This window comes from Bos indicus x Bos taurus, chromosome 12, assembly GCF_003369695.1.
Source record: "Bos indicus x Bos taurus breed Angus x Brahman F1 hybrid chromosome 12, Bos_hybrid_MaternalHap_v2.0, whole genome shotgun sequence".
Classification (NCBI taxonomy): domain Eukaryota; kingdom Metazoa; phylum Chordata; class Mammalia; order Artiodactyla; family Bovidae; genus Bos; species Bos indicus x Bos taurus.
In genome coordinates, this window is record NC_040087.1 from 75,242,560 (window position 1) to 75,270,014 (window position 27,455).

The 27,455-nt window shown below is 45.5% G+C and overlaps 1 protein-coding gene across 1 annotated transcript in view; it reads right to left on the bottom strand.

The window, feature by feature from the left end:
- SLC15A1 (solute carrier family 15 member 1) overlaps positions 1-27,455 on the bottom strand; it is a 71,081-nt gene that overhangs the window by 3,777 nt on the left and 39,849 nt on the right. Inside the window, exons 4-22 of the mRNA XM_027557881.1 lie at positions 24,440-24,456; positions 23,650-23,731; positions 23,370-23,511; positions 22,340-22,459; positions 19,536-19,635; positions 19,227-19,317; positions 16,812-16,895; positions 15,173-15,255; positions 14,336-14,422; positions 13,704-13,793; positions 10,881-10,925; positions 10,708-10,740; positions 10,538-10,626; positions 9,796-9,877; positions 8,241-8,360; positions 6,857-7,000; positions 5,561-5,610; positions 503-610; positions 265-373 (exon numbers count right to left, since the gene is read on the bottom strand). Coding sequence (XP_027413682.1) covers positions 265-373; positions 503-610; positions 5,561-5,610; positions 6,857-7,000; positions 8,241-8,360; positions 9,796-9,877; positions 10,538-10,626; positions 10,708-10,740; positions 10,881-10,925; positions 13,704-13,793; positions 14,336-14,422; positions 15,173-15,255; positions 16,812-16,895; positions 19,227-19,317; positions 19,536-19,635; positions 22,340-22,459; positions 23,370-23,511; positions 23,650-23,731; positions 24,440-24,456 — 1,676 coding nt within the window. The remainder of the gene's footprint in view (positions 1-264; positions 374-502; positions 611-5,560; positions 5,611-6,856; positions 7,001-8,240; positions 8,361-9,795; positions 9,878-10,537; positions 10,627-10,707; positions 10,741-10,880; positions 10,926-13,703; positions 13,794-14,335; positions 14,423-15,172; positions 15,256-16,811; positions 16,896-19,226; positions 19,318-19,535; positions 19,636-22,339; positions 22,460-23,369; positions 23,512-23,649; positions 23,732-24,439; positions 24,457-27,455) is intronic.

A 27,455-nucleotide genomic window follows, 5' to 3' on the forward strand; every position in this document is an offset into this window, starting at 1 on the left:
TCTATGTTAAATGTCTACGAGGAAGCATCAGATACTGGTCAACGTGAATTTTTAGAGTAAGTCAGTCTGTGTAATTTTATTCTAACAGCAAACTTAAGGCAATGATAAACTAAAGAATTAGCGGTGAACTGAATTAATCCTAAAACTTGTTTAAAATACAGACCCTTATATTACTCCATTAAATCATTCCTATGTTCTGTTTGCAAGGACTCTCATCAATAACGTTTGAGTGGCATGTCTGACTCAGTGCAATGAGTCACTAACCTTTCTGGTGATTACATAGGTAAACGCGCTACCAAACCCAAGGTAGGATGTTTTGAACTCTTTTCCACACGGTTGTGAAATCTCTGGTGAGTTTATTGTGAAGCTCTTTCTAAAAAAAAAAAAAAAAAAAGGTTGATACAGGTTAACATTCTTGGTATTGAAATCTTCAATATACTAATTAAAGAAAAAGGCTTGAAACCCTTAACTGTAGAGCAAAGTGGCCATTGTAGGCACTTACACTCCAGAAGAGAAAAAAAGATATTCACTGGCATTGTGACTGGAGACATTGTTGTAAACTTCCCCATCCATTGTGACGTTGAAGCTCTCGCCAAAAGCATTTACGAATCTGAAACAGAAAACCATCAGTCTTGTGAGCGGACTATTTGCTCTAGGTCACAGTATGTTGCACTGAAGCTGGGCTGTTTCCTTTTGGAAGGAATTTAAGATGTTTGCAGAGGTCTTCTAGAGCATAAAGACAGAAAGTAACCGCGTCTAGGTCTGTCTTTGCTTGCCTGCTGGTTAGAACACACCTAAAAGAATTTATTTCACACAGTGAAACGCTGGGAACTCTTCTAACTACTTTGTAACTAGGAACTATTTCAGTGATATTTGGGGATATTAAGTATGGGGTCACTAAGAATCGGACACGACTGAGTGACTTCACTTTCACTTTTCACTTTCATGCATTGGAGAAGGAAATGGCAACCCACTCCAGTGTTCTTGCCTGGAGAATCCCAGGGACGGGAGAGCCCGGTGGGCTGCCGTCTATGGGGTTGCACAGAGTCGGACACCACTGAAACGACGCAGCAGCAGCAGCAGCAAGTATGGGTTGAAATAGGTGCTGATCTCTTTCCTTTCCAGAAGGCAGCCGTGTCTTTGGGCTTCTTACTCCAGAAACTCGAGAGCCAAAGCAGTGAACGACCAAAAGCAGAAGTTGCTGAGTACCTAAAAGTCAGTCTCCAACTGGGGCTTCTTTTGGGGGTTAGAGAAGCCCAATTATTTCCTTTACCTTTTTAAAGAGCACCCTCAGGCAAGGAGGGGCTCCAAGGAGTGGAGAGGATGACTTGGGCCAGCCCAGGAAGCAGAGTTTTAAGGAATTCCCTTTAGACGGCAGAGACCTATGCCTGCAGATCACAGAGTAACAGTGACCAGCATCCCGTAGGAATACGGCTGGGAATGGAACACCCAGGAGCACTGGGCGCTGGGTCCCAAGGTTTCTAGTCTCTGCAGTGTCCCCTGTGCCCAAGCTTCCATGGGACCCGCTGGGTTATTTCCTCCAAAGGACCATATAGGCGGTGACCAGGGGGACAAATGGTTAGAGACCCCTTCCTCAAACGTTCCAGGCTAGAGAAGACTCTGACATTCTTATACTGCCCCAGGGAGGAGAAGTGGGCTGCCCCAAATAAGACCGGTGGGTCTTTTCTGACAGAGAGATGAGTGAAGGTATACAGATCATCCAATTTAGAGAATGAGAAGTGATAATGGTATATACTTAAGTACCATAAAGAACAATGTAACTTTCACATCCATAAAATATAGGGTGATGGAATAAAATTTATGTTTCAAGGCAGGACAAGAAAATGAAGCATAACATACTCCTTACCTATACTGAGCCCTCCCTAATGGCATGTGTCTTCATTATACATTAACCAGACCTCCTCAAAGGTGAGAATGCTGGCTCCACCGCAGAGATCAATGCTTCTTTGTTTTGTTTCCTCTGATGCCAGCAATGTGAGTCCTTGGACGATAACATTGCTTCCTTATTCAGTAGGGGGTCATGGTCATGGTTACCTGCTGCTCGCATTGTACATTCAGATCTGTGTTTTTGGTGAGCCTGATGCACAAACGTCAGTGTGTCATTTTGATGTATAACCTTGTGTCTGAAAAATGTATATTTGGAAGTATCTTTGTATAAATGAAGTACCTTTGACTTCTAACAAGTGGAGCAGGTCTCAGAGTTTTCTGGAAGAGTGCTTCCTGGGTTATACTTCTCAGATCGGCTCAAATAAAATTCTCTATTTTTTCTTTAGGTGGACTATTAATTTTTTTTGTCAATGGTGGCCAAGTTTCATCTATGTTTGCAGCAGTAAGTAATATCGGTCAAATTGCAGGGACTGAGGGAACATTTTTATGAATGAAATTCAAGTCCAAACGTCCTTAGGCATTGGCCTTGGTGTCATTTGACAGGTGATTTGAGTAGAAAACTGAACCTGGTGGAGGTCGACAGGAGCCTAACAGAATGAATTCTGCTCCAAACTGTAAACGACACTTCTATAGAAGACCAAGATGAACCATTTGAAACACCTACAGTGGAAATAGCATGAAATTAGGAGTAGACCCTTGGGCCTGGGGCCTGGCTTTGTACAAGACATAAGACTTAAAACATTACCCTAACACTTGAGTACTATTGCCTGCCTGACATATGTCTTAGGGTTGGTATGAGATACCAGTAAGAATGGAAATAATCTGAGAAAAAAAAAAGCAACATCACAAATATCAGATGTGTTCTCATACACACAGAAAATAGTAAAGCATAAGCAGCAAACACATTCTGAGCTCTTTGAAGGGTGAGGAAAGCAGAGGTTCAAGACCTACTGAGCTCTAAGAGTTTTGACTAGGGCAAATCCTAGGGTCCCGTTAAGGAAGCCTTGGCGTTGGCCTCTTAGTGCACCAGGACCTAAGCTGCAAAGTTTTCTCAGTGGGAGCCAGCTGAGGAAAGGACACAAATGGGACCGGTTCCTTAAAGAGTAACTGGGGGACAGAGAGATTTGTTCCTCTTCCATGAAAAATAAACAGGCTTTATGAGACAGAATTCACATGCAGCAAAACTCACCCCTGTAAATAAAGCCTACAATTCAGTGATTTCACTGCAGCCACAGGGCCGTGCATGCAGCACAACAGCCCCGGTTCTCGTCAGTCCAGAAGGACACGCGGCCGCGCGGGCAGTGCCCCTCCCACCCCCCCCCCCCCGGCTCCTCCCGCCCCTCCCACCCCCAGGCCCTGGCAACCACCTCGCCCCCTGGCTTTCTCTCTCTGTGGATACGCTGCTGTTTCACGTACATGGAATCACACGGCCGGAGGTCTGGGTGCCCGGCCTCTCCAGCTTGGTATCATGCCTTTAAGGTGCGTTCACACTGCAGCAGACAGCAGTACTCCATCCCTTTTCGTGACTGAATAATATTCCATTGTATGGTCAGACCACAGTTTGTTCATCAGCTGATGGGCATTTTAATTGTTTCTACATTTTCGTCTGTGCTTTGACCATTTATCTACAAGTTTCTGAGTGGACATATATTTCTGTTTCTTTGGGGTGCATACCTAGGTGAAACAAAAATGAGTGGTAGTTGCCAAGTAGGGGGAGAATGGGGAAGGGAGATGTTGGTCGAAGGGCATGAGCGTTCAGTTTTTTGAGAATATGTTTATTTATTTGACTGCACCAGGTCTTGGTTGCAGCACGCGGGATGCTTTTACTTGCGGCATGCAAACTCTGAGTTGTGGCCTGTGGGATCTAGTTCCCTGACCAGGAGTTGAACCCAGGCCCCCTGCATTGTGAGCAGGGAGGCCTAAACACTGGATCACCAGAGAAGTCTCAAGTTTCAGTTTTAAGATGAATAAGTTCTAAGGATCCAAAGTACAGCACAATAACTATAATTAATTAATACAATATACTTAAAATTTGCTAAGAGACTAAATCTTTTAGCATTCTCATAATTTAAAAATGGTGAAAGAGATGGGGAAACAGTGGAAACAGTGTCAGACTTTATTTTTGGGGGCTCCAAAATCACTGCAGATGGTGACTGCAGCCATGAAATTAAAAGACACTCCTTGGAAGGAAAGTTATGAGCAATCTAGATAGCATATTGAAAAGCAGAGACATTACTTTGCCAACAAAGGTCCGTCTAGTCAAGGCTATGGTTTTTCCAGTGGTCATGTATGGATGTGAGAGTTGGACTGTGAAGAAAGCAGAGCACTGAAGAATTGATGCTTTTGAACTGTGGTGTTGGAGAAGACTCTTGAGAGTCCCTTGGACTGCAAGGAGGTCCAACCAGTCCATCCTAAAGGAGATCAGTCCTGGGTGTTCTTTGGAAGGAATGATGCTAAAGCTGAAACTCTAATACTTTGGCCACCTCATGCGAAGAGTTGACTCATTGGAAAAGACCCTGATGCTGGGAGGGAATTGGGGGCAGGAGGAGAAGGGGACAACAGACGATGAGATGGCTGGATGGCATCACTGACTTGATGGACATGAGTTTGAGTGAACTCCGGGAGTTGGTGATGGACAGGGAGGCCTGGTGTGCTGCGATTCATGGGGTCGCAGAGTCGGACATGACTGAGCGACTGAACTGAAAAGGTATAGCTTCCAATCATTTATTGCTGGTATATACAAATACGTTTTTCTTGTCATTGGCCTTGTATCCTGTAACCCTTCTAAACTCACCTAGTGAGTCTATGAGCTTTTGCTATCAAGTCCATGGGACTTGTGATGTAGACATTCATGCCTTTTGCGTGTAGAGAGACTTTTATTTCTTCCTTTCCAATCTAGGTGCTTTTACGTATTTTTCTTGCCTCATGGCGCTAGCATCTGCAAGGATCTTGAAAAAGAATGGAGTAGGCAACCTGACCTAGTTCCTGATTTTGCGGGGGGGCAGCATTTAGACTTCTGCCATTAAGTGCAATGTTAGCTGGGATTTTTAAAAATTCTGTTTATTTTGCTGTGCTGGGTCTTTGTTGCTGCGCACGGGCTTTCTCTAGTTGTGGTGAGCGGGGGCCACTCTTCTGCGGGGCACGGGCTTCCCACTGTGCTGGCTTCTCTCGTGGAGCGTGGGCTCTAGCGTACCCAGGCTTCAGCAGCTGCAGTATGTGGGCTCAGCACTGGTGGAGCAAGCTTAGTTGCCCCGTGGCGTGAGGAATCTTCCCTGACCAGGGGCTGAACCTGTGCCCCCTGCCCTGGCAGGCAGACTGTTAACTGCTGGACCACCAGGGAAGTTCAGTCCTTTTTCAGAATAAGGAACTTCCCTTCGGCTCCTAGTTTGCTGAGGGTTGTTAAATGGATGGATGCTGAATTTTATCAAGTCTTTTTTCTGCATCAATTGATTTGATGATGTGGATTTTCCTCTTTAGTATATTAAGATGATGGATTTTATTTATGACTTAAAAAATACTGAACCAGCCTCACATTCTTGGGGGAAACCCCAGACTCTCATTTGATATCCTTGTCACAGCTGGATTTTACCATGGGTACACATTACTTCCATAAGAAGCTGATATAACTTAAGTGTTAAGGAAGTACACATACCTGATTCCATTTCTCCCTTTTTCTGGCTTCTGGTTAAGGCCATCTTTTACCTGAGAAAGAAAACATTATCAAATCTAACTCCTTAGAAAAAGTTCCGATGAACAGTTCAGGCTTTAGAGAAGGAGAGTGCTAGAGTCCTTATTCTAGGAGCTAAGGGCACCGTGATTAAATTAGCTAGGCTCCACCACTCAGCCTTGGTTTATGTGAAGTTAAAAGGAGCCTTTACAATTTTAAAAAACTTTTTTATTTTATATTGTGAGTACATGCTAGTCACTTCAGTCGTGTCTGACTCTTTGCGACCCTGTGGACTGTAGCTCGCCAGGCTCCTCTGTCCGTGGGATTCTCCAGGCAAGAATACTGGAGTGGGTTGCCATTTCCTTCTCCAGGGGATCCTTCTGACCCAGGGATGGAACCCACGTCTCTTACGTCTCCTGCACTGACGGGCGGGCTCTTTACCACTGCGCCACCTGGAAAGCCATTTTGTACTTGGGTGTAGTCAATTAACGATGTTGTGATAGTTTTGGGTGAACAGCAAAGGGGCTCAGCCACACATAAACATGTATCCATTCTCCTCGGAACTCCATTCCCATCCAGGCGGCCACATAATATCGAGCAGAGTTCCATAAGCCTTTATAATTTTTAGTGCTTGCTTTTTAGTGGTTCCACAGATCACTGCTCTCTTAAGAATTTAGGGAAAGCCTCTCAACAGCCCCCTAATTACACACATTACCAACAAGTCTTCATTCTGTACACAGTTTTATAGAAGCTCACCAAAACTCACCTTACAGAGTACCCACAACTCCCTCACTAGGTCAGCTACACCTTCATAGCTTCTTTATATGCTGAATGGAATATCTAGATGTCCATATTTTGTCATGAAATCATTTTAATGCATTTCTATTGCTTTTACTTGATGGACTCACTATTTTTTTCAGAGATGGCTCTAATCTCCCAATTATTCACTGCCAAGTTTTAAAATGAATACTATTAAAGGTGCATTTAAAACTTTATCTCAAAAAGTCTCTGAGAATGCACACAGGTGCTGTGCAACTTGTATTCAAACACACCATACTGTGCCCAGAAGTTCTTTTTAAAATTTGTCAAATTCCTATCAACCCTTCCCATCCACCAGTCAAACCTTTATTGGAAGTCAGATGACTATGTCCTTGAAAAAGCAAGAATGGAGGATTATCTAATACAATACCACATGGGAGTAAAACCAAGTCACAGCACTAGACGGCCGTGTCTCCAACAACACACACTGTCAGAGTCGGCTGGGAACGCCCAGCTACTTACCACTTGGTAGTTACTTGGGGCCCAGACGAGAAGGGTATGGCGATGGCCGGACTCAAAGTTATAAGTTACTGGAGTGACTGGTGATCCAGTAGAAGAAATGTTTATACTTAGGTTGTCTACGTTGAAAGTCATAAAGTCTTTTGGCTGTAACGGGGGAAGAGGGTCACAGTTTACACCGGAGCCCTGTTCTGTACTAGGTGACAACTGTCATGCATGCGATTTGACATTCCCAGGTCACGTTCATATACATCAAAAATGCCTCGGGGGGAGCTGGCATTGGTTCGTCTCAGCTTCTGCACCAGCCCACCCTGTGCACTCTAGTCTGAAGTTGTTTAGCATTACCACAAGAACTATGACTTTCATTCAGCATTTTACTTTCATTTTATGATAATAAACACTATGGAAATTATTTCTACCATTGGGCAAAGAGCCGCAATGAGGAAAAGCAACAGCCTGGGTGAAAACCGATGGTGGCCTTTCCTAAGCATCGGGAGTCAAGCATTCTTTCTTCCTGCACAGTTATTAGTTTGGCGAGATCTAAGGGAGTGGTCCTCAATAGGACCTCAACAGGTGGCTGAACAGCAATGAGACCAGTTAAATCAAAACTTCAGGAGCTGGGATGCCAGTGTGAGAATTATCAAAGCTCTCCAGAGAAGAGAAGCTCTAATCAAGACCCATGACCATCCATCCACAGCAGGGTGTTCCAGCCTCAGACTGGTGTGTCAGTATCTCTAGTTTCTATGAGAGAGAGAGTGTGTGTGTGTGTGTGTGTGTGTGTGTGTGCATGTTGAGTCACTCAGTCACATCCAACTCTTTTGCGACCCCATGGACCTCAGTCCACCAGGCCCCTCTGTCCATGGGATTCTCCAGGCCAGAATACTGGAGAGGGTTGCCATTTCCTTCTCCAGGGGATCTTCCTGACCCAGGGATGGAACCTGCATCTTTGGCACCTCCTGTTTTCCATTGTGCCACCTGGGAAGCTCCTAGCTTCTACACAGGAGATGCCAGCAAAATCCCAGTTGTGACAACAACGTCTCCAGAGATTGCCCAGTGTTCCCTGAGGGGCCAGAACGGCATTGGTGGAGAACCACTGACCCAGAACCTTGCTCTTTAAAGTGCGGCTCCATGTACCAGCAAAAGCACTGTCACCAGAAAGCTTGTAAAAATGCAGCATTTCAGACCCACTGGTCACAAATCTGCATTTTAACAAGCTCCCCGGGTGATTCATACACTGGTCCAGAGTGAAGCCAGAATTAGATTAAGGATGAAGATGTTTCACTTTGGGGGTTGTCTTAGGATTGCTCCAAGAACCCAGAAGATCGGCTCTCCAAACCCTATTATAGCTCGGGTCAGAAGAGGGAAAAGAAAGCTCACTTCTACTTACTTGAGACATCTGGTTATATGTCTCTGTCGTTCCGGGAAAAGACACGGTCATGTTACTATCTCCTATATTCAGGACTTTGATTTGGACTTCATTTCCTTTGGGGAAGACGGGCAGAGTTTTCTGAACAAAATAAAAGAGACGTGGCCTTGAGGTCCTCGGTGCATGTTGACGATGACCTTAACCTTGGCGCTGTGATCCTATCCCCCTGGCTGAGGCAGCCATGTTGGCTGAGGCACACCAGGCATCCACCACGAAGCCCAGGAGGCCTCCATTCCCACGTCTCCTGGCACTCGCAGAAAGTGACGCTCGTACAGAACACAGAAACGGTCAGCAAGAGGCTGCCCCAGCTCCTGCCTGGCCACCTCCAAGTCAAACCTGGTCAAAAGATGCCAGGTTACACCGCCCAGTACACGGAGGGTCAGAGAAACCATCCCCTACACGAGGCTGCTCTGGTAGGGCCTGGGATCTTCTCCCTGCAGATGTCAGCCTCCGTGCTCATAACTCTGGAAGCCCAGACCTCAGCCCTGGACACGGTGCTCTGAAGATCCCCTCACAACGCTTTATGGACTCCTGCCTCACACCCTGCTCAGGGGTCCTGCCTTTTCCCTACCATGTCTTCTCTTAAATCCCAGGGTCACTGAGGCAATCCATGTCGATTTTAGCCCCACAGTTTTCCATAAAGTGAGTCATGTCCAAGAGAAGGTGAGCACACCCAAGCTTATGGCAGGATTACTGACAACAGCCACGAGGTGGAATGACCCAACGTCCATCAAGAGGTAAATGGAAAACAACAGGTGTTACATCCACGTGACAGACTATTCTTCTGCCTGAAGGGAGGAAACTCTGACGTGTGCTACAACATGACGACATCGTGCTCAGTGAAGTCAGTCAGACACAAGAGGACAGGTACTGTATGACTCCACTTCCACGAGACACAGAGAACAGTCAAATTCATGGAGACAGAAAAAGAAAGGTCGTGCCCGGGGGACTGGAGAGACGGGACACAAGGAGCTGTTGTTCAATGGGTCCAGGGTTTCAGTTTTGCAAGATGAAAAGAGTTCTAGAGATTGAGGTCACAACCATATGGATGTTCTTAGCGCTACCAAACTGTACACGCAGAAATGATCAAGATGATAAATTTTATGTTATATATATTTTACCACAATTAAAAATTTAAACAGAGAGGAGGGAGGGAGGGAGAGATAGAAGGACAGAGATGGAGAAAGAGACAGAGAGAGAGAGAAAGACATGGGGTGAAGGAGTGGGGAAAGAAGGGGAGAGCAGAGAGGGTGTGAGAGACAGAGAGACAGAGGCCTTTTATCTAAGACCTGATCTCAGACAAACAGCCTTAGTCCCATTTTGAGCCCAAATGACATGGACGAGCTGCGGAACTAACCATATCGGGAATGTTAGAATACATGCACACCGCCCACAGCTCCAGGACCTGCTTCACCAGCCAGTCCCTGCCTGGCCCCTCTCACAGTCTCAGTCCTAGAGGAGGACGTGTCCCCACATCCACCAGGAAAGGCCACTGGAGAGTCAGAAGGCAACTCACGTCAATCTCCACCTGCACGATGGCAGCCGCTACAAAAGCCATGGAAGCCAGGAACATGCCAACTGTCATCTTCTTCAAGGAGCTGGGGGAGATGAGCGAGAGGGTGACTCTCAGGAAGCCATGGGCGAGTGATCTGAGGGCAAACCCCCGTAGGGAGCCCTCCTCTCCCAGCCCCAGACAAAACTAATTCCCCACTAAACACGTGGATCCCAAGGGTCTCTCTCTTATTTTTTAAATTAAGCACACATCTTCATTTATTTATTTTTGGCTGTGCCACAGGGCTTGAGGGAACCTAGTTCCCCAACCAGGAATCGAACTTGTGGCCCCTGAAGCGGAAGTGCAGGGTTGTAACCACTGGACCGCCAGAGAGGTCCCTCCAAGGGCCTCTTTGGCTCTTATTCATGACCAAGATGAAGGAGGATAAACGTAATACAATTTCTCACTTGCGTTTGGATGTTTAATTTCTAGAGACTCCTCTGGATCATAGTTGAAATTTCTATCCTCTGCGCTCACCAGGGAGTCTTAATTAGATGCTTCTGCAGATGGCCATTAATAGCACTATTATTTTAAGGGCAAATTTTCAGAAACGTCAGCACATAGACATCTGATTCAAAAATATTTCTTGGAAAACTCCCTCAGACACATGGGATCGTGGGAGAAGAGCCAGACATTGCTACCACCAGGGCTCTGGGAGGCGAGGGAACACAGCCCCAACCCTGACCCTAAGCCGAGGGTCACCTACGTGAAATTTAAACCACACTTTGCGATCAGAGGATATACCACGGCATCCACGATGGGGACCATGATGACGATCAGGATGGCGTTCACCGTCTGCAGGTGAAGCGGAGAGGGGCTGTTACTGTCTCAGTGGTGGCTCTGAGCTCGGAAAGCAACTGAAATATTTTCTCCTACCTGCATCTGATCCGGCTGGATTTCAATGATTCCCTAAAAAAGAGGGGGGATATCTCACTGATAAGTTCGCATAGAGGATCACTTGAGGGCTTGAAATGTTATGAGAGGGAAGCAGAAAGAAGGCAAAGGAATAGTAACCCGGAGTTGTCCATATCTCCGTGCCCCAGACTTACAATTTTCCCACTCATGGTCGTTGCTTGCAGTGTCCACCTGGAGCCCTTAAAAAACAAATAGGCTTACTGCATCATTTGGGAACATGGGTTTTAAATGTTTTACAAGTCAGTGTGGAGTCTTTTCCTAACCAGGAATGAGGTCTGAATTGTCACGGGGTTTAAAACTGTTTGTCAATATCAGGCTGGTCTCCGGCTCCGCTGTGACTATAGCTGAGGAAACCGCTTGCGTTTCCACTTTAACAGCAGATAGCACTCCAAGCCCTCACGAGGAGTGCACAAAGTACTGCTTTGAGATAAGCTAGCTCCAACAGTTTGGCCACCTGATGCAAAGAGACGACTCACTGGAAAAGACCCTGAGGATGGGAAAGATTGAAGGCAGGAGAAGAGGGTGGCAGAGGATGAAATGGTTAGATAGTGTCACCGACTCAATGGACATGAGTCTGAGCAAACTCTGGGAGACAGTGAACCACAGGGAAGCCTGGCATGCTGCGGACCATGGGGTCACAAAGAGTAGGACATGAACGGGGACTGAACAACAACAACATTCTTCAGAAAGACAAAAATGCACTTCTGAGGTTTGCTGGGAAGCTGACATCACCTGCAAGGTGAGAGCAGCTTCATACCCTGAGGATATTCTCTATTCACTGGGATCACAGTTTCAGGAATATCATAACTGTTAAAGAGTTCTACTGCTGACAGCTGCTGCTGCTGCTGCTAAGTCGCTTCAGTCGTGTCCAGCTCTGTGCGACCCCATAGATGGCAGCCCACCAGGCTCCCCCATCCCTGGGATTCTGCAGGCAAGAACACTGGAGTGGGTTGCCATTTCCTTCTCCAATGCGTGAAAGTGAGAAGTGAAAGTGAAGTCGCTCAGTCGTGTCCGACTCTAGCGACCCCATGGACTGCAGCCCACCAGGCTCCTCCGTCCATGGGATTTCCACAGCTAGACTGTCCTAAAGTGTATCTCCATCAAGAGGGTGATGGGTTTAAACCTGGGCAGCCTATTGACATTCAACCTGTTTTGCAGTAACAGATGATGCAGGACTGTACAAGTGGATGTTATATAGCCCATGGAGAACTAGATATGTGAATGTTTCAGTGTAATCTATCACATCCGGTCCCTCCACTGGGAGAACAGCATAGAAAGTCAGGAAGTCTGCCACTGGCTGAGTTCTTAATCAAAGCCGGTCACTGACTACTTAATACACGTTTTCTCTTTGGATCTTCACCACCTTGTCCTGAGTCATTACACTTTCAGAAGGCTCACAGGATGACACCAAGTCACACAGCTGAAAGGTGCTGAGTGGGTTTCTAGTGCAAGCCTGATTCTAATAACTGCTCCCTGCCCAACATGGAAAACAGGTTAAGATGCTGGTCTGAATTCCATACTTTCAAATGAGGAGATTAATGTCTACACTTTTTTTCCCCCCAAGAGAAGATATATCCTTTTAATAATCATACCTGTGCAATAAAACCATGCATGTGTGCAAATTTTTTTCTTCAACTTCAGTTTCTAAAAGAAAGATTATCTTATGACTTTGGCTCCTGAGCGTCATGCATTGGGTTTTCTAACCTTATTTTGAAAAATTCCTAGGTACATGTCTTCCCACTGTGACAAGTCAATGATGTGTTCCAGCTCCTGCTCTGGGAAGAATGACTTTGGCAGAGTCATTTCGCATTTCTGGATGGTACTTCTAGCCCAAGCATCCCATTTCGGTGTGCAAGATATCAAGTTTCAGTCTAAAGTGGATCCCATACAAGACAATACATCTTTTACTTGCTGTATCAAATCGGTCAATCCTAAAGGAAATCAACCCTGAATATTCACTGGAAGGACTGTTGCTGAAACTGAAGCTCCAATACTTTGGCCACCTGTTGCAAAGAGATGACTCACTGAAAAATACCCTGATGCTGGGGAAGACTGAGGGCAAGAGGAGAAGGGGGTGACAGAGGATGAGATGGTTGGATAGCATCACCGACTCAATGGCCATGAATTCGAGCAACTCTGGGAGACAGTGGGACAGGGAAGCTTGTTACACTGCAGTCCATGGAGTCACAAAGAACTGGACACGACTTAGCAGCAACTAAATAACAACCATCAGTAGAAAACCTCTTTGTTCTCACTCTGACTGGCAGGAGTCCTGGACACTTGGGTCAAATCTTTCGCAAGACTCCTACGGACAGGTATACACTGCTGTATTTAAAATGGATAACCAGCAAGGACCTACTGTATAGCACAGAGAACTCTGCTCAATGTTATGTGGCAGCCTGGACGGGAGGGGAGAATGGATTCGCGTACATGTATGGCTGAGTCCCTTGGCTGTAGACCTGAAACTGTCACAGCATTGTTAATTGGCTATACCCCAGTACAAAATAAAAAGTTAAAAAAACATTTCCCAAGGCTCCTTTACTCGACCCTTACCTAATTTTCTTCATTATTTTGCCGCCCAGATGTGGATAGAACCACCTAGAGTTAATTTTTTTAAAAAAGAAACCCAGGTGATTTCCTGATGCTGGGAAAGGTTGAGAGCAAGAGGAGAAGGGGTGCTGCAGTGTGAGATGGTTGGACGGCATCACTGACTCAATGGACATGAATGAGAGCAGACTCCGGGAGATGGTGAAGGACAAGGAAGTCTGGTGTACTGCAGTCCATGGGCTCGCCAAGAGCTGGACACGATCAAACGGCTGAACAACAGCAAGGTGATCTAACAGTTACCATATAAATGAAACATGAAAAAGGAACTGGAAGAGAACATTTTCAGGAACTAAATATGCCCAAAGCATGTTCTGTTAATGAAGATGTACAGAAGCATAGTTTCACATTACCTGCTGATCAAACAAGGCCCAGAACATGGGGAGAGGAATGTACAGGAACATCACCCTTGTAACCATCTTAATTTGAGAGATGAGCCGCTCCTGCAGTTGGAGGAAGAGAGTGTGTCAGTCACAGCCCGCCGCAATCAGCACAGCTCTCCCGCAATGCCATTTTCAGCTTAGACATGGTCTCATCTAGAGACAAGCTGGGAGGTGAGTCATTGTTCCAAGAACTCTATCACAGTTTTCTTTAGAAAACCCCAGATTCCTAATGTATTGAAAATATGAATGCAAACATCTTTAACACTTGAGGTAAGTTACTCGTTTCAAGGTAAATTCACTAAATGTAAATCCCACCACCATCACTTAACTCTTCCATATTTGATCTAAAGTTATGTGATCGTAATGACACATAACTCAAGGCCGATGATTCCACACGAACGTCTACGGAAAGGTGATACTGTTTCTAGATAAATTATATATCACTGTTTCTCAAGTTCTTTTCAGTGTAAATAAGCTCTCTCACGCATCGTCTTCTTTAAAATGCTAATAAACTTGAAGATACAACTGATAATTTTATCCATGTAGCCTTAATAACATGAATTGCAATCACTGGGGCCGTTGCAGCAACAATCATCACTTACATCATATTTCTCGCTAGCCCAGTCCAGCCAGTGCTCCCTCTTAGGAAATTTCTTACTCCGATGCCTAATCCTATTTTTGATGGCAAACTGAAAGGAAGGAAGAACAAGCAAGTTTCAAAACAGAACCAACTCCTTTATCAGTGAAACACATTTCAGTTGAACTCCCTTCAGTGGAAGACTCAGGAGAGAAGACATGTGTCATGATGATGCCAAAGGCCTAACATGCATTTATTTTTAACCTCTCACTAACTGGGAGTGTTTGAGCTGCAGTAAAGAAAACCACACTGTTACTACCTCACTCTCTGGATTCTCTACGGAGCAGCATTCAGTAGAATTACAATCTTCTAATGTGAAGCTGTGTTCATTTTTAAAAGTTATTTTCTTGGCCTTAGTTCCTGAAAAGAAGATCGCTGACATTGTCCATGCTTCCACTCTGGATATACATTACAAAACCTGGCCTCTCCATCTTAGTTCCACTGCTCCCTGACGAACATCAGATGCTGCTTGTCTGCATCTTTAAAGATGTCTTTAAAGATGTCTGCATTTTTAAAGAAGCGGAGAGTCCCTCTGATTTGTTTTTCTTTCACCGCTGATCTTATTTTAAAGGATCAAGAGCTATTTTTCCATCCCTCCCGTTTTGAGTTCTATTTGTGTCCTTTTCCATTTGGTAAGTTTTATAAGAAACTTCAATTTATCAAAAGAGTAAAGGCCACCAAGAAAATGTTTAGAGCAAAGTCAAAGGTTCATGGAGATTTAATTTAAAGGAGGCAGAAGGTTCGGGGTTGGGGGGTGGGGTGACGAAATGTGATTGAGAGAGAGGAGTACTGAAATACTCACCCCAATGCACCTGGCGACTTTAGACATGATGTTTCCCTGGGGCTGGACCTTCTTGTACATTCCACTGCCAATGACAAACACGACTGGGGAGAGCAGAAGACATGTCAACAAGGTGTTTGACAGAACTATCTGTGACTCAGAACACGTGTTTTTATCTGAGTTACAACCTTATTTTGGAAATACTGGGATGACTCAAAGGGTGGGTTTACCTCCCTCTCCCCCAGGTTCCACAGTGCTTTTGACTCTAATAATCACAGGGGCTTCTGAGAAATATTACACTGTGTTTTCATATGCAAACATTGAAGCCTAATACCATCTCCTTCCCAGAACTGCAGCTTGCAGATGCTCAGTACAGCTATTTGCGCGTGAGTCCTATTCCTCTTTAAAGGGATAAGTGCTTTGACAAAGCAGATTAATGCCTTACTCTACAAGGGCAGAGAACACAGCTTTAATTTTCTGGGGTTGCAATGGGAAGAGAAAGTTTTTTCTTCTTTTTTCAGATCTACAGACAAAAAATAGGAATTAATCTGTTGAAGCTTTTACTTAATCACATGTGGCAGAATTTACTCTGTGGTCATGGGACAGAAATAGATCTGTCCATCTATGCATCTGCATCTACAGCTTTATGAAGGTTAAAAGTACTTCTTCAGTGAGGTCATTCTTTCATGGACCTTCTTAGAAAATGCATAGTGTTGTGAAAATAACTTGGTGGGGGGGTGGGGTGGAAGTCTTTCTGGAAGAGATTCTGAAAAACAATCCCTATGCTAGGATTTCTGATTATCCAACACCACAACTCAGTAATGTTAAAACACTGATGGATTGTTTGATGATCTATTTGTTTTTGTCCGTTTAAGAAGGCTTGAAGTTTTGACAGGTGCCAGCTCTCAAGCATATATCCAAGTATGTGCCAGATTGTGGGTGTTCTTTACAGTTAAAGGAAGAGAGGTTTGTTTGTATTCTCACTCAATGCTAATTTTCTTCAATCCAGCCCCCACAAATGTGAGATAATAAATTTTTGTTATTTAAGCCACTCAGTATGTGGTGTTTTGTTATGATAGCCCAAGGAAATGAAGACATCTACCATCTTTCAAACTGGACTATCTTCTGTGGAATATTCTTCCCACTTCCTAAGCAGCCAACGCCAAGAACTTAACGTGCAAATGACTATACACACAGACTCCTTCCAGAGGGAAGACAGTCTTGCAGAAACATTTAGAGATGATACATTTCAGAAAACAGGTTTGTTTAGAAGTATTTAAATGACCTTGCCATGTCTTTAGGCGAGTTGTCGATGATAAGAACAAAAGCTTTCAGCCATAGGTTCACCTAGTCCAGCAGATTCTATCTTAATCTTAAGATACCTTCTTCTTAATCTGCCTAAATAGTTTTAAATCCTTAAATGTCCCACTCAAGAGATCTCTTTTCCTGTAGACTATTTTTTTCATCCTATTCATTCTGAAACAATATGCCAACTCTATTTTCTTTGAATCCTCAGAGTATGTTTAACACGGGATGGCAATTCTTCGGGCTACTCACTATTACAATTTGTTACATGGACTTTTAAAAGTTGGTCACAACAATTTATGTGAGGGCCTGACCTGACCACAGGACTGTATTAATCTAACTGACTTCTACTTACTCAGAGATACAGCCATGAGTGCAGCAGGAACCCCAAAGGCCAGGGGGTAACAAGCTTGCTTACTGTGAATTCCGCATACTTGAACTGGGGGGAAATGACAAGATTAAAATTCATTATGGCAATGGTAGTACTTATTTATTTCAGAAAAATCCTTAACTGGTAATTACACACTGTTTTCATTTAATTTTCTAGACTTACTCATTTGTCTTACTGATGTCATTGCCAGCTAAGCAAAGCAGCTTTGTAGCAGAAATAGCAGGAGATGAAGGGAGGTTCTAACCTTAGCCTCTAAATAGATGTCTAATACCAGCCAAACCAAAATCAGTGGGAACCCTTATGTTCTGTGGACTTACTTAGGAGGAGAGATGAAAATGACCTGGATACAAAAACCTGAAGAAAGTGGGACTGAGAAAGTAAAATCAAAGGGCCCTGGAAAATCAGGATTGTATGCCCCTGAATTCATGCCAATTAGAAAACAGGGATTTTCCTGGTGGCCTAGTGGTTAAGACATTGCACTTCTACTGTAGGGGGCACAGGTTCGATCCCTGGTCAGGAAGCCAAGATCCCTCAGGCCATGTGACATGGCCAAATAAAATTAAATTAAACTAAATTAAATTAAAAAAAGAAAACAATTAGATCACCCAGGGCAGGGATCAACAAACTTTTCTGTGAAGAGTCAGTAAATCTTTTAGGCTACAGATCTGTCCTACCTACTGAGCCCTGCCTTTGTAGGGTGAAGCCAGCCACAGATAATACACACTCTGATGGCTTTGTCCAGATTCCTGAATTTGGCCTGTGGGCCATAGTCTCCCAACTCCTGACTGAAGGTCTATTTTAGCTCTGAAATCCTAGGGTTGGTAGGGGAAAAAAAAAAAAAAATAAAGACTCTGGAAGGGGCAACAGAAATGCCTACAGCCTCCAGGAATCATCTGATCCTAAAGGGGTTTGGCTTTGTCTTTGATCAGCCGTCTCACAGTCCTGCAGAGAAAAAAGAGTCGACTGGGCAGAAAACTGTCGTCATGCCAATGTTTCCTGCTCATGACTGTACAAGCAATTCCTGTTCACACCAATGCAAAATAATGTCCCCACCCAGTAAGGAGCATAAATCTCAGGCAGATCCTTATTTAAACTGATGGCAGCAGTTTTCCAGTTCCCTCACTGACTAATACGTTATATAAAATCTTTGTAAAACATTCATTTTATATTTGTATAAGAGCCAGGACTTTCCTTTGACAATTATCCTATTATACATTCTCCAATTCAAACATGCACAGCACATCCCAGAATACGGTAGAACCTGGAGGCGAAGGAGGTTAGGGGAGGTAAGGAAACGTAACGGAAGAAGAAAAGCTAGTAAACGTTCACACAGAACGAGTTAGACTGAGGTTTAAATATCATCTTCAAAGTACTGCTCCAGGCAGAAGTACATTAACCCCACGGATTATCTTCTCCCATAATTCACTATGATTCGAGGTGTGGACACCATGAACCCGCCAAAATGGACACCTATTTTGGTCTCGTTTGTCCCCAAATATTTCCTTCCACGTGGGAAATTCATAAATTCTTAGTGGAATGCCGGCAAGCACAAAGATCTGAGTGCTGTGGATAGCTGTTATCTCTTTCTCTTTCTTGGGGGCAGTTCTTTTAGAAATATCTAGTAGAAGATAAGGAAAAAGGAAAGAAGATGATAGGAAAACAAAGAATAAAGCCTAGCCTGCTAAATTCTTCCTGACTCACTGCATGTCACTGGGGAGCAAGGTTTGAAGGCAAAAATGTCAACTCTGGCCTACCCACTTTAGTTTCCAAATAGCCTCCCTTGTCTTAGCTTTTACCATAATTTCGATATCTGGCAAAACTAATACAATATTGTAAAGTTTTAAAAATAAAATAAAATTAAAAAAAAAATAAAAATAATAAAAAAATAAAAATTAAAAAAAAAAAAAGAACTTTGCATTAACAATAATATGGAAAAATCAGGGTGGGATAGGGTGGGAGGTGGGAGGGAGGTTCGAGAAGGATGGGACATATGTATACTTATGGCTGATTCCTGTTGCTATATGACAGAAACCAACACAATATTGTAAAGTGATTACCCTCCCACTAAAAATAAATACATTAAAAAAATAGTATAGAAAAATCGATTGCTATGCTAAGGATAGTTTAGATTCTGCAGGGGTCTCTAGGATAAGGGATTCTAATAAAATTAGAAAAGGAGATAAACCCTGAAAGAAAAGCAGTCAGCATTCTGGATTTCACTGAGTCCTCCAGCACGTATATGATAGCTGAAATGTTATGAGAGAATTGAGGGACAAACAAACCAACAAATTCTCAACCTTTCCACCTGACTTCTCTTCACAATTAAAAAAAAAAAAAAAGAATAACCAAGGTTCATTTCAGATATATATATTTTTTTACCTCTGAGCATGGGCGTGATGATGGTAGAAAGCAAACTTCCAGCATTAATGGCCAAATAAAAGATGGAAAAAAATCGGTTCCTTTGCTTTTCCTGTAATGGAAATGATAGGGTATGGTGACTTGGCTATATAGCAAAGGGTCAGCTGTAGCTGATGATCGGACTTGACTTTGAACCTGGCTTTGGTCAGTGTCTTACTGTCACATGTACCCGAACCATCTCCAATGGAGAAAACACTTTGTGTCGCTGGGATTTGATTCCTGGGTGTTTATAATCATTGATGTGGTTTCAGTGGAGGCACGTGTGCTTACCTGGCCCTCTTCAAACTGATCTCCGCCAAATGCAGACACGCAAGGCTTTATCCCTCCAGTACCCAGAGCGATCAGGACCAGGCCAATCATGGAGAGCGCCCTGGGAAAGAGGTGGGGATTCCGAAACGTGAGGTCCTTAGAAGTAGGAGCTTCTCTTTCCCCTAATTTCCCTAAGATGACCAGGCACACAGAAGGGGATTCAATCTGTATGAGAAGATAGTTCACAGGAATGCAGTCTTGACAGTTGAATGAAACTTGAACTCAAGGGCCTTCAAATCCGTACCTTTATCTAATAATTTATCATCTAGAAAATTTAAAGCAATGGTTTGGGTGTGGAACAAAGTTTTATGCATGGAATTCTTTTGTAACCTTATGCTTTTTAGCAAAAGAATGTGTAAGTGAAATTTTAAGCATTGTCTCTGATACAGTCATAACAGACTCAAAACAGTCGTTAGAAGACTTTAGAAAACATGATTTAATTGCAAAGCAGAATAGCAGTTTATGTAGTAGGATCTTAACTTGTTTATAAAGTACAGAAGACTGGAAAAAAGTAGAGCAAAAGGTTTATAACTTTTTTATAATAAAGAGATCGTAATAATAAAAGGGGTTAAATATTACCTTTAAATTCTACTTTTGTGTTTTTCAAGTTACTTGTGTTTTACCTCCTGAATTGAAGAAAATAACTCATAGGATCTACCAAACCTCATTTTTAGTTTTGTTAGATTTACAATAGGTTGCTACAAATTTTGAGGTTCCCAGGTGGTGCTAGCGGTAAAGAACCCATCTGTCAATGCAGGAGACATAAGAGACATGGGTTTGATCCCTGGGTTGCAAAAATCCCTGGAGGAGGGAATGTCAACCCACTCCAGTATTTTGCCTAGAGAATCTCAGGGACAGAAGAGCCTGGTGGGTTACAGTCCATGGGGTTGTGAAGAGTCAGAACAACTGAATTGACAGAGCCCGCACTCACTACACATTTCGGATTTTATAAACGCTTATTCCATATTTTCTTGGTTGTTAATGCTAAAAATATTTTATGAAACAGATAAAGTCAAGGACGATACTTCACATAGCAAGAATTTTTTAAAAATTAAAAAAAAAAAAAAACATGTCTATCTTCCTGGATTAACATCTCTTTCAGCCTATTTGCCTCTTAAAACAACTTGTCTTTGGTGGTATTACTCTAAGCATTTTAAAGGACAACAAAAACATAGCCAATTGAATATTATATACCCTCCACTCTCAGCAGGGTTTCAGTACTAACCTCACGAAATAAAATAAGTCACTATGCTTTCTTACGTATGTACTGCCTGCCCAGGCAGTGTTCCGGGGTCTCCACCTGGGTTAATACACAGGCAGGTATTATTACAAATGAGGACTCCTGGGCACAGAGGTGAAAAACCTGCTGAAGATCATACAATAAGCAAGAGGCACAGGAAAACCTTGAACCCATACAGCCTGGCACCAAAGTACGTGTTCTTAATTGATACTGTAGATTAGAAAACTGAGGCGTGGAGGAGGGAGGTTGGCCCAGGTCTTACAGCTCGTCTGTGGGGCACGGACCCTGGGAGTCTGAGCTGTGGGCTGAGTTTATACCTGCTGCCCCCCACCAACACGGTGCCCCGGGGGGACCATGCATGTCACATCCAGGGACTAGTCTGGAGGGCAATCGGATTGACCAACAAACCAGAAACACAAGATACTGCAGATACTAATTTGAATTTCAATGGTATTTTCCTAACCCATTAGATGGTTTACTATAGATCCAGGAACTGAATTGAAAGACCAGGAAGTGAAATAAATCTTTACAACTTGTCTGCTAGGCCAGACTGCTGGGAAGGGAAATTCATCTCACAGGGGAGCTGGTATCAATAGTACTTTTCATTAAGAAAGCAGAACATCAGACTGGAACAAACTGAATTACTGAAAAATGAGCAGAGATGTGGCACTAGACTGAAAACAGAAGGTACAGAGTCTTGAGGAAACCCAGGGAAACCGAGGACCTGGGTCCATATGGTCCGTGTCCCTCCAGGGAAGATAGAGATGAACACAAACACCGTGTGAGCTGACGGTGACTCACGGGAGGTGCACCCAAGATGCCAAGCCTCCAAGTGAGCAGTGACTCCAGACAACGGTTAGGACAGTTACATCCTGAAGACCCAGCTCTGAGTCAGTCAAACACCTCTCTCTACGCTGATGGGGAAGGAAAGTCTTCCTTCCACTTAGGATGAAGTTTCAAGTATGCTATGTGCCAAGCTCCTTCATTCATCTCTGACTCTTTGCAACCCCATGGACTGTAGCCCACCAGGCTCCTCTTTCCATGGGATTCTCCAGGCAAGAATACTGGAGTGGGCTGCCGTGCCCTCCTCTGGGGATCTTCCTGACCCAGGGATCAAACCCACATCTCTAATGTCTCCTGCATTTTCCGGTGGGTTCTTTACCACTAGTGCCAGCTGGGAAGCCCAACGTTTCAAGGAAAATGATTAAAAATTAGAGCAATAAAGGGAGAAGGGATAAAATAGGAGTTCGGAATTGGCAGATACAAACTACTATATATAAAATAGATAAACAACAAAGTCCTACTATATAGGAACTGTATTTGATATCTTGTAATAAACCATAATGAAAAAATATGAAAAAGAATATGTATGTATAATGGAATCACTTTGGTGCACATCAGAAACTAACGCAACACTGTAAATCAACTATACTTCCATTTAAAAATTAAAAAAAAAAAAAATCAGAGCACTGAACAAGCAGCTAGTGAGGAGGCAGGGGCAGGGCCACAGGTAACATCAACTCACACGTGCACAGAAATACTGTCCGGGGTTCCATCATGGTTGAAGTCCGTGAGGTCATTAATTGAGCTCACAGCAATGACTACCTGCCCAATGGTGTAGACGATGGACAGCGACACGATTGTCCTGTGTTAAAAGAGGTCAAGAGAATCCAAGTCAATTGCACAAGACCGTCCACTTCCGACACCAGCGCAAAAAGGCCTCTGCTTCCAATTTTCAAAAGCCCAGTCACGACTGTCCTTGTTTCTCAAGTTGGGACTATAACCGGATACCCCTTTGAAAGGCAGCCTGCTAAAGAATTTGGCCCCCAGCACGTAGGCGTTCAGCAAAGTGGGGCTGGAGGAGCCTGGGGAGAAGGAAGATCTGTTTTCTCTTTGAACTATGTGAAAGACTCAATGCCTAACTATCAAAATGAGGACCTGCATCTTTGAACAGTGAGAGGGCATGATCGTGTATCTGGTAACAACACTTGGGCAGGAGTGGTCCATTGGTTAATTTTGAATGATACTGACTTATTTTGAGATGGTGAATATTTCTGCATCTGCCCACGTCACGCATTTCAGCTGGAAGAGCCTTTACTTCCTTCTGTGTTAAGTCCAAGGAAAATTCCCAAGGACCACCCCCACCCCCCACCACTGAGGGTGCTCTTGGACCTCTCCCTGCAGGACTGGCTGAGCACCCTATGCCCCACCGTCTAGCAGTTTGAGCCTCTCAGCTGCTGGGGTGTTTTCAGGGAGCTTCTTTGTTCTCCCAGCCCTTAATTCCTCATGCATCATTAACAGACCATATTCCTGCTACTATTTCAACATGAGAAGGAGGCCAAAAATCCTACCAACGCTACTCACATCCACCCTGCTGAATGCCAGGCCGCTGCTGAACTCTGGCCGTATGAAGATGAGCAGAAATGGGGCCTCTCCTCAGAGTATTTTACGTTCCCTAATTCTTTGTGCCCCGAGCCCACCATGCCAACTCTCAAGGCTTATCTTCATTACTCGTTGGCGTGCTCATTAATAACAAGAGAGCTGCCATGACTCACTTGAACTTCCCCAGCCAGGAGTCGGCGATGAGAGCTCCGAGGATGGGCGTTAGGTAGCACAGGGCGACGAACGTGTGGTAGATGGCGGTGCCCAGGTTGTCGTTCCAGCCCAGGAAGCGTTGGAAGTACAGGATCAGGAGTGCTTTTTGCAGAGGGTAGTGGAGGAGATGGCAAGGAGGTGAGCAGTGGCAGAGGCAACTCGGGCTCCTCACTGACTGGGGGTGGGGGGGCGGGGTCGGGGGTGGTGGGAATGGGGGTGAGGGGTGTCGAGAAGAGTTACCTCTCATTCCATAGTAAGAGAATCTTTCGCAGAACTCATTGACCACAATGAAGAAGATGCTCAAGGGGTAACCGAAGCAGCTCTGCCAAAGAGAAAACAGTCTGGGCTGGAAACAAGCTCCTCCCTGGTCCAGTGTCATCAGTGAGGACGAACAGCAGAAAGCAGCTGGTGTGTATTTAGTAACTTACCGCAGACCCTCCAGAGGTGGGATCCAGGATTAAGAATTTTTTATTCCCTAACACTCTACATAGCGACAACAATGAAATGAAGGTTTTTCTTATTTTACAGTTTTATTGTTAGCCTGGAAAGGGCTATTCAGGCAGGCCTCAGAGATACAGTGGGTTTGGTTCCAGACCACTGCAGTAAAACAATAACTGTGATAAAACAAGTCACACAAAGTTTTGGGTCTTACGGTGCACACGAAAGTCATGTCTACACTATGCTGTGGTCTGTTAAGTGTGCAATAGCATTATGTCTAAAAAACAATGTTTAATTTAAAAATGCCTTATTGCTGAAAAGTGTTAACCATCATCTGACAACACAAGGTTGCCACAAACCTTTGGTTTGTACAAAAACAGTCTCTGGGAAGCATGATGACATGAGGGATGCCTGTACACAGGAGTTTCTAAAGAGAAGAAAAGGCCCCACAGGGACTCAGGATGGTTCCCTGTGGATGCCAGATGCACATTAAGTGAATGGTGTGCAGTTGTGGACAACAAGGGGCGAAACAGGTTGTAAAGCTCACAGCTTACATCACGAAGCCACATGGGGAAGGAGGAAGGACACTCACCTTCGGCACGGACATTCCTGAAAGAAAACAAACGCCACAGTTAGAGGCGAGTATGCCAAGCGCTTTTTGCTGAGTCTGAGCTCAGCCCCTCCGGCCGGCCGGGCCGCTGGGGGTGTTGTCCCCGGCGCTCGGGCCCCATCCGGTCCAGGCCTGGGCCTCGGCCTCTTTGCTGAGCGGGGCTGGGCCGGTAGCTGCGTTTTCTTTTCATCAGCTCCTCATGAGGGCAAATGCGTGGTCAGGATGGAGAATCAGAGACTCAGAGGATCTGCCGCAACCGTTTCCTCCTTGAGAGGCTTCAAAGGCTGCCTGGCGCCCGCGGGATAAGACCCCAGCTTTCGGAATGTCCTTCATGGTCTCACGAGGCCAGGGGGTTTGGGTGAGGGTGAGAAAACGGAGATAGAAAACGCAACGCGCATCCGACACGTGGTGACGATCCCATCTCCTCCGGGTTCCCCAGCCGCCTTTCATCTTATAGTAGGCTGTGGTCTGTTAAGTGTGTGTGTGTGTGTGTGTGTGTGTGTGTGAGAAACTTGCTCAGTTGTGTCCGACTCTTTGTGACCCCATGGACTGTCCATGGAATTCTCCAGGCCAGAGTACTGGAGTGGGTAGCCCTTCCCTTCTCCAGGGGATCTTCCCAGCCCAGGTCTCCCGCATGGCAGGCGGATTCTTTACCAGCTGAGCCACAAGGGAAGCCCTGTTAAGTGTGCAATTAAACATTGTTTTTTAGACAGAATGGTGTTAAGTGTGCAATAGCATTCTGTCTAAAAAGAAGGTTTAATTTAAAAATGCCTTTCTTCCTGCCCAGTCCCCCAGGCACACAGGCTCCCGGACAGCCAACCTGCGTCTCTGTCTGCACACCCACAGCCCTGAACTCGAGACAGCAAAGCCACCTCCAACCTCCCTGCATAACCAGAGGGCAATAACCGACAGTTTCCATCGCCGCCTCTCCGCTGCCGGAAGAATCACGGGGCCTCCAGCCCCTTATCCCCAGCATCTTTTCCAGCACCCAGTGCCCAGCAGGGGCTTAGCATTAGAAGAGGGACTTAGAAGAGCAGGAAGAAAATGGGTAAGGATCCAAGTGAGCTGGCACAAGCGAGGTGCCACTGACGGCCTCCTCCACCTTAGCTGAACCCCTCATCCCCCCTGCCCCTGCCCTACTGCCTCCCCTGAACGGTGACCAGAGCTCACCCGGAGTCTTGCCCAAGTCCTCGTATCTCCTGCCTGGCATGCTGTGGTCCACGGGGTCAGGGTCAGACACGACTGAGCGAGCAAATGGCAGCATCTCCTGCACTGCCCCGTCCCCGCACACCTTGGCCCCTATTTATCAGGGGCTGTCCTGTGCTATCTCACATGCCTCTGTCCCTGGGGACCCACCCCCTCTCCACCCCCTCACCCCAGCCCCACTGACCACAGCTTCGAGTTCCTTATAGTCATGATCTTCAGACTTACGGATCCGTGGCTCCACAGCTGTGTGTGTGTGTGTGTGTCTGTGTGTGTCATATCCAACTCTTCACGATCCCATGGACTGTAACCTGCCAGACTCCTCTGTCCGTAGAATTTTCCCAGCAAGAATACTAGAATGGGTTTCCATTTCCTACTCCAGGGGATCTTCCCAGTCAGGGATTGAATCCACATCTCCTGTGTCTCCTGCATTGGCAGGCGGATTCTTTACCACGGCGCCACCTGGCAAGCACATGAGCAGAGGTTCTCAAACTGGAGCCTGCCTCAGAACCAACCCTAGGGCTTGAGAGAGCAGTTTCTGGATCCCATGCCCAGAGTTGCTGTCTCTGGAGGCCTGAGGAGTAGGCTGCATTTCTAATAAGGAGGAGTAGGTCCCCCGAGCTTGCATTTCTAACAAAGTCCAAGGGCACATCAGTGAGTGCTGCTGGTCTGGGGATGGTCCCCTGCGAACCACATGCAGACTGTGAGGTCAAGTTGCCTGCCTGATTTAAGTACCTAAATTTTATCCCGGCCCTGGGCACCTCAGGACACTCCTGGGCCCTTGTCTGGGACAGGGGGTGGAGAACTGGTACAGAGGCTGAACCGCTCGCTGGCGTCTCCCCCACGGCCCCACCGCGAGCTCTTACACCTTCCCTGTTCCAGGCCCTTCCTCTCCGACTGGCCGCCTTGTATTTTCATCCTGTGCTCGTCCAGGGCCCCATCCCAGAAGACACAACTGCAACTCTGTCTGAGGAACACCCTTCTTGGCCTGGACCACGTGGTCTTCCAGGCCACCACCCCCCATCTCGTAAAGAAGGAGCCTTCCTTCCTGAAGCTGGTCCCGCTGGGTAACTATACTTCCCTTGCCTCACATTAGACACCCTCCCACTTAAGAGCCCCTGGTGGCTCAGAGGGTAAAGCGTCTGCCTGCAATTCGGGAGACCTGGGTTCAATCCCTGAGTCGGGAAGATCCCCTGGAGAAGGAAAAGGCAACCCACTCCGGTACTCTTGTCTGGAAAATCCCATGGATGGAGAAGCCTGGTGGGCTACAGTCCATGGGGTCGCAAAGAGTCGGAGACGACTGATCGACTTTACTTTCACTTAAGAGCAGTGATGCTGTCTTAGTCCTTGTTCTCAAGGTGGGAGAGATGAAAATTCTGGAAGGAGATTCTTCACCGCTGATGGACTGGTTTTCTCCCCAGTTAGACTAACCCTAACCCTGTTCTCTGGGGCAACACGTGATGAGTATGGCATGAGGTTGGATGGGAATGGGATCCTAGTCTTGTTGCTGACCCCATCCCCCTGCACCCCTGGGCAAGCCCACCTCCTCCGCACGCAGCCTGCCTACCCGGTGACGGGAATCCCACCCACCTCCTAGGTTGGCGATGAGAGTCCGTGGGGGAAGCCCCGGCCCTGGGCTCGATGCGTCCTCCAGGGGAAGCTGCCACTATTACAGCATCCTCGGCCCCTCACATGGTGCTTTTCACAGACTGGAAACCAAATGTCTGCTGAGTGAATATGTATCCTGAAGAACCAGCCACTCCGGTCCTCAAGGACTGTGCTCACATCCTGGCTG